Below are 7178 nucleotides of genomic sequence, written 5' to 3' on the forward strand. Positions count from 1 at the left end.
TCGCTCATAAAAAAAAAAAAAAAAAAAAAAAAAATTTGTACCAAAAATGAAAAAAAAATTATTTTTTTAGTTTATTTTAAGGACCTCTAAATTCATTTTAATACTACATGTAGCTAATTATAAATCAAGTAACTCACCTTGATTGATTTTGCATTCTTTTCCTTTTAGTATTTTTTTTTTTGAACGAGAATCTTTGCGATTTTATTGATAAAAAAATTAGAAGGATAAAGTTCTTACATCACATAGCTTAAAGCTATGAAAAATCACAGCTCCTAGCTATGAGGTTACAAAGTCTTAAATACAATACATATCTTACAATTAAGTACTATCTATGACCATAATTTTTTCACTCACCCATGTACAACTGCAATTATGAAAGATATCTGCTTTTGGGTAGACTAGATCTAAAGACATAAGTAGTCATATTCCCAATTCTTATTTTCTGGACGTGAAAGAAAATCCCTCACATTGATATAAATCCTCTTCGACCCAATGGTCAGGAGCCTAAATCCTTCGCCCCATAAATTGCTCATAAGGGTAGATTTAAAGAGAAGAAACTTTTTATTCAAAAAACAAAAACATAAAATCCACCAAACATCATCAGTGGCCGAAGCGAAGGAGACGATGGAAGTTCCAAAGAAGTACACATACTTTTCTATATATATATATATGTATATATGTATATATAAGGGGGTGGGGAAGATGAATTAACTCAATTGAGTATGCCCGAATCAAGGTGCCAATTTAATGAATTTATTGAACTGACCCATTTAGGCATGAAGTGGTGGGTCCAGGTTTATAATATATGTTGGGCCTACAAAATAAGGCCTGTTGCCAGTTTTCGACAAACTATGGCCGTCCATTGGGTTGGTTGATTTTGGACTGCGTCACACTTGTTCGTTTACGAACTTACAAAATTGTAATTTGTATCTGACCCATTCACAAGCCCAAGGAGCAAAAGGCCTTTCCAAGGCCCAGGATTCTTTGGTCATTTCAGCATCCCATCCCGCAAAACCCTAGGCTATATCTAACCCTAGAAAATCACACTCTGTCTTTGAACCACTTCCACAGCGCCCCCATACAGACAAGCCTGACGAAACCCTAGCCGCCAAAAATGCCTCCAAAGTTCGACCCCTCTCAGGTCGTGGACGTGTACGTCCGAGTCACCGGTGGCGAGGTGGGCGCGGCGAGTTCGCTCGCCCCGAAGATCGGGCCGCTGGGTCTCTCTCCGAAGAAGATCGGAGAGGACATTGCAAAGGAGACAGCGAAGGACTGGAAGGGCCTGCGCGTGACGGTGAAGCTCACCGTGCAGAACCGTCAGGCCAAGGTCTCGGTGGTCCCCTCCGCCGCGGCGCTCGTCATCAAGGCGCTGAAGGAGCCCGAGCGCGACCGCAAGAAGACGAAGAACATTAAGCACAGCGGCAACATTTCACTCGACGACGTCATCGAGATCGCGAAGGTCATGAGCCCTAGATCCATGGCCAAGGACCTCTCTGGCACCGTCAAGGAGATCCTCGGCACGTGCGTCTCCGTCGGGTGTACGGTCGACGGCAAGGACCCCAAGGATCTGCAGCAGGAGATCGCTGACGGCGACGTCGAGATTCCCCTAGATTGAGAACGAGAGTGAGGCTTTTTAAGCTTACTCTTATCATTTTTGGATCTTAAAAGTTGAAATTTTATGGATTTTTTTTTGGTTTTTATTATGTCTCCGAAGTTTAGTTTACTTTACAAAGCTTGAATGATATCTCTGGACTAGTGTGGGATGTTTTATTCGAATGAGGAGCTGTAATGTTTTTTAACTTAATTTGATATTGCATTTTCCTTATGCAAAAAAAAAAAAAAAAAAAAATCGAGTTAATATGCGTTGTTGTTTCAGCTCTGATTCAGTTTATCATAGAATGGGTAATGTGGTTTAATGCTCGTATTTTACTGAAAATATTCTTATTTCTTCTCTGAAATCAAGTTTGATGATGGTGAGTCAGAAATTGGGATCAGATATTATCCTGTTTTAAGCTAAAGTTTTTGGAAGCATATTATGATATGGGAAGTTGGATTTCCTTGTGAATCAATCTTAACACTCTTTTAAATTGCATTTCCTTGTTCCATAGTAAATCTGCTCATTAGGGTATTGCAGTATAGTTTCCAAACATGTCATTAAGTGCTAATACCTATTTAGTTCTTGCTTAGGGGTTTAGGTTTCACATGCAGGCCAGTGGGCATCAGTCATAAGTCTTAAGTTCTGTTTGGTGTTCATATCATTTTTCTCTTTTGATGGAACATATATCAATCCTTTTGATTAAGTTATTTACATTTGTAAACAATGTACTAGTATGGTATTTTCCTCTGTAGTTTGAAACAGAAATTATAGTTGAGTACATCTTTTTCAAATGATTCTAGAAAGAAAAGTTCCTAATCGGAGTGTTGAAAAGGGTGTTTAAACATATCGAATGCATGAAAAATAACAACTTAAATCATCTGGTATATTTATTTTCTGAGGTCCATTTTGATTGCATTGCTTGTAATTGAATCTGTTTCCCTTTGCTTTACATGTGCATGTCGTAATGCTGCATATGCCTGATTTGGTTTGGCTTGCAAATCTTCCCTGCTGTTGTTCTCAGGCATTAACAGCAAATTAACTGCAAAATTTGCGATGATGTTTGCCCTGAGAACATTGGTTTGGCAAGATTATTATGATAGCAGGACAATCGTTGAGCTTTTTCTATGGCATTAAAACCCAAAATTTCAACCTTTTTTTTTCCCATTTTTTTCTTCCCCAGTTGAGATTCCAATTGGTTCTTCACGTCCTCTTCTCTTCATTGACTCTAGATCAAATCCTCTTCGCTCTTCATTCATGAGCGTCTCTCTTAGATCCATCAGTTCTTAAACCAGACTGATGTTAGGTTGACCGTGTGAGGAAGGTAGGGTTTTTGAGCTCCTTGATCAGCCCTAGCAACTTCACATTTTTGTAGACAGTAGATACTTCCAACTTGAATTTCATAACACTAAAACAGCATTGCTAGGAAGAGCATTCACAATTGTTTAGCTAGTTTTCAATTCAAAATGGCTAATCAATTTTTTTTTTTTTTTTGGCTAGAATGGGTAATCAATTTCCTAGACTTCATTCATTGGCTTATCTAATTTTTTTTGTTATTTTATTAAAATAATATTTATTTTTAATATTTTATTCATTTTAATTAAGATTTCATATCCATCAAATTAAACAATCATTAATCCAGAATTCTTTTTTTTCCAATTTTTTATATTTTACTTTTCTTTTTGCAGATTTATAGGATAAAAGTTTTTCTCCAAACTGGGTTAGAAAAATTTCTTTCAACTTAGTTTATAAAAGTGACATGTGTCTATGAACATGTGAGATGTACATGTTTTTTTAATAGCATGGACAAAGTTATAAATTTTATTAAAAATTCATGTGTATCTCTCATGTTATTAAGGAGAATGATCTTCTCAATTTTATTTGAAATAGATTGAATTCATTTAGTTGTTTTAAGAGGGTATTTTTGTCCAATTGAAAAATAGAGAGCCCAAAAGTGACAAAATTGCCCTCCTAGAAACAGCTAACTTGTTCCTCTTTATTTCATTTGAAATGAAAATAAAATAGAGAGGATCCAAGTCTTGTTATTAAAAAAAAGGACAGAAATTTCCTCGATTTGGAGGAAATTTATAAGTTTGAAGGAAATTTCTGTAAAAGAAAAATGGACACATGTGACTTTGTCCCGTTTATATAAGCAACCAAAACAAAAATCATGAAGATTTGCAATAAAATGGACTCGACAAACAAGATCCACATATTCAAAAACCCATTAGCGAAGAAAGGATGGATGATGTAATCCCACATATTCAAAAACCCATTAGTCAAGAAAGGATGGATGATGTAAAATCAAGAATCATTACAAAAACAAAGACGAAGAAGAAAGATGAAGAATAAAATCATACATTTTCTCTTCCTCGCCTAACATAACTCTTTTCCTTGTGTTTCTGCTTTGCAAATCCTAATGCCTAGTTATTCTATGGGTTAGCACATATACACTTGTAGTCATTTTGACTTATTCTCGATTAGGCGTGCTTTTCGCTTGTTAACAACACCCAGCCAAATGAAAAACAACGAAGAATCCAAAGGGTGAACCACCATTAAAGAAAATCTGAGCCTTGTGGAGATGAAATTCCTATGAGACCTTCGATACTCATTAAGCTGCCTTGTCCAAACAACCCTATCAGGAACTTGCAAGGGAAGAAATTGAAGCTTCTTCTTGAAACTTCGGGAAACCCATTTTTCAAATTAGATGAAATCAAACAAACCGCAAATCGTATGAAGGTGATGGCTATGTGAAATCAAATACTCTCGGCCTCACCCATACCTTTTTCTCAATTCTCTCTAAAAAGGATGGGGTTTGTGGCTACCCATCTTGCCTACAAAAAGGGGAAACATGAGAGAAGGATGGATTAAAATGAGAGAGATGGAAATAAGGTGGGAAAAGAAAATGATTAAGAAAATTTCGGGAAAAGAGAGAGGGAGAGAGAGAAATAGTAAATAAATGAAATGGAACGGTGAACACCCCATGTCGAATTGCACTGTTCACAAATGAAGAAAAAAAATGCAAAATGCGTTTTGTTTACATAACCAGATGGTTAGCCATTTTAGCTAAGAGGGAAGAATTGATAAGCCATTGTGAGTGCTCTAATCTCTATTGATGTGAACGACTTGGTTTGTTAACAAAATACCAAAGCTAAATTGAGTTTTTAGTAATTGTCAATTAGAGTGTTTGACTTTGGTTCTTTAAATCTTGAAATTTCTTCCAAGTTTGGTTGTGAGCACTATTAGAGGCTTAGAGCCTCCAACATGAACCACTAATCTATCTTTCTTATGCCATTGAGTAAATCTTTCCAGAGCAAATGAATCACCACTCCCTTGTTTTCCAGTATCGGGCTTGAAAAGAAAACAACACAAACAAAAAGCAGCATCTTTTCCTATGCTATACTCCAACCTATTTTCATACTCATTAAAACATGCATTATTGAATTTATGTGAAAAGTTTTTTTTTAAAATTTTTTATTATTATTATTAATTTTTGGAAATATGTGGTTACCACTTTGACAAAAACTAAATTAAGGGAAATGCGTCTTTGTCACTACAAATGATAAATGAGGAAAATTGAAGTAAATGAGTGGGAATGCAGTCAGAATAAGCTCTAACTGCGACCCAATAAGTCACATGATGGACGCAGAAATTTGCACTTTTATGAACTTTTGTTGCCCTCCAAAATAAAGGCGAGGATGACGACAATAGAGTTGGAAATGAGATCCAAAATCTTCCAATCATGAATAATGAAAAGTTGTTGAACCACCATAACCACCACTTGGGAATCACCTTCCAAAGTGAAGTCAAAACACCGCATAGAAATAGCCAAAGAGCAACAATAGAGTCTCGGGTGAGATCTGTAATCTTCTAATCATGAATAATGGAAAGGGGTTGTAGTGCCATAATCACCGCTTGAAAATCACCTTCCAAATATTTTTTTTTACCTCTTGCCTTCATCCTTTTTTTTTTTTTTGTTGACACATTGGGACTACTTTTAAGTAAATAAATTTTACTTTCGTAAAATTTATTTTTTTTAGTGGGTGTAATAGTAAATAAAAAAAAAAAAAAAAGAAAAAGAAAAGGAAAGAACTTTATAAAACTTCACATATAACCAAGCATTTTTTAAAATTCTAGTGGGTGCACAGTCGAGAGACGTTTCTCCACCACAGAAGTTGTCCAACAAACATGAGAAGAACATTCTCGGTGGCTTGGTGGCCATCAGAAATTACAGCACATGTTTTTGTACAAAGTGTTCTTCCAACTTTGCATATTTTCCACGTGTAAAAAATATAGCTTTTATTCATTTATTTGTATAAGCTTTTTGGTACCGCGTCCTTGTCTCATTTTTGTCATTATCATTTGAACCACTAGTCTATAAAAACACCTCTCCACTAACTTTACCTTCAACCCATTCCCTCTGCAATCTAAAAGAAATCCTCCAAGAAAGGCTCTGAAACAATCCTTCTCCTCCATCTTCTATATATCTCTCTTTGCTGAAGCAGAGGAAGAAAGCCAGAAACCCACTCCATTTTCATCATCGTCTCAATCTGATGGCTTTAGTAGAACAACGCGTTTCTGTTACTGCAATAGCAAAGGAGATGAGAAATTTGAGTTCTTGGATTGAGGTTGCACCAGCCCTTCTCATTTCCCCAACTAAAGTTCCCACTTCTCCTGTGTTGGAGACAATTCCTGAAGAGGAAGCTGAGGAATTTGACCAAGACTCCTAAATATTGGAGTTTCCTTTCCTTTCTTTCTTTTTCTGGAGTTCTTTTGATTTGTCTGGTTAGTTTGTTTGATACAATGATTTCAAAGTTAGCAAGTGGGCCTTTTAAATTTTGTAGTAAATGGCTCCTATTCCTCTATGGTTCCAATCTTGTAAATTTTTTTGTTTAGTAATGAAATTTCTTTTCAGATTGCTCCATATACTTCACAATGTTTGAACTTTATGGGATTTTTTTGGATTCCACAAATTTGATTTCCAATTGATCACCATGGAAGAAATACATTGAGGCCTGCATTTTGAGCATTCAGGATCAAATATAATAATGATGAGACTCCTCTTAAAAGTTAAAGGTGTAAACATTTGGCACAAGTTTGAAACACCACTTGTTTTTATTAATGAAGAACATAACCTTCATAATTATAGATAACATTCATCACACTTGGACGCAAGACAGAACAAAACAAACCATCCCCCCTGCCCTTCTCTCTTTTTTATTTTTTTATATGTGAGACTGACTCTTTACCACACACAAGAAAGAGTTAAGACCCTTTAATTTACGAAGAAAATAACATGAGAAATGCTATAGATTATAACGATAAAGGAAAAATACTAGTTGTATTTGCATTATTATCAAGACTAATCAATTAGAAACTTTCCTAAAATTACCTATAAAGTCATATTTCATATAAATAGGTAAGTAATGTGGGATTTAGCACCCATAAGTGTCTTTATAAACTACCTACTCTCTATGTGATCTACTCTTCTTTCTAACATGCAAAGACGGAGGAAGGGAGTGGGAGTGACCCATATATGCCATGCCCACCCCAACTCATAAGAAAAAAAAAAAAAAATTGAAGT

At 35.6% G+C, this 7178-nt stretch overlaps 1 protein-coding gene across 1 annotated transcript; it reads left to right on the forward strand.

Moving 5' to 3' along the window:
* The first annotated feature begins 1046 nt into the window (after positions 1 to 1046).
* LOC132192296 (large ribosomal subunit protein uL11) lies at positions 1047 to 1804 on the forward strand. Its single transcript, XM_059607583.2, has one exon. The coding sequence runs from the start codon at positions 1115 to 1117 to the stop codon at positions 1613 to 1615; it is 501 nt and encodes a 166-aa protein (XP_059463566.1). The 5' UTR covers positions 1047 to 1114; the 3' UTR covers positions 1616 to 1804.
* The last annotated feature ends 5374 nt before the right edge of the window (positions 1805 to 7178 follow it).

This window comes from Corylus avellana, chromosome 10 (genome assembly GCF_965113065.1).
Source record: "Corylus avellana chromosome 10, dhCorAvel1.hap1.2, whole genome shotgun sequence".
Taxonomy (NCBI): domain Eukaryota; kingdom Viridiplantae; phylum Streptophyta; class Magnoliopsida; order Fagales; family Betulaceae; genus Corylus; species Corylus avellana.

What these genes read in the sequence shown, in the direction of transcription:
- LOC132192296 (XM_059607583.2), top strand. Translation starts at nt 1,115, where the DNA reads ATGCCTCCAAAGTTCGACCCCTCTCAGGTCGTGGACGTGTACGTCCGA.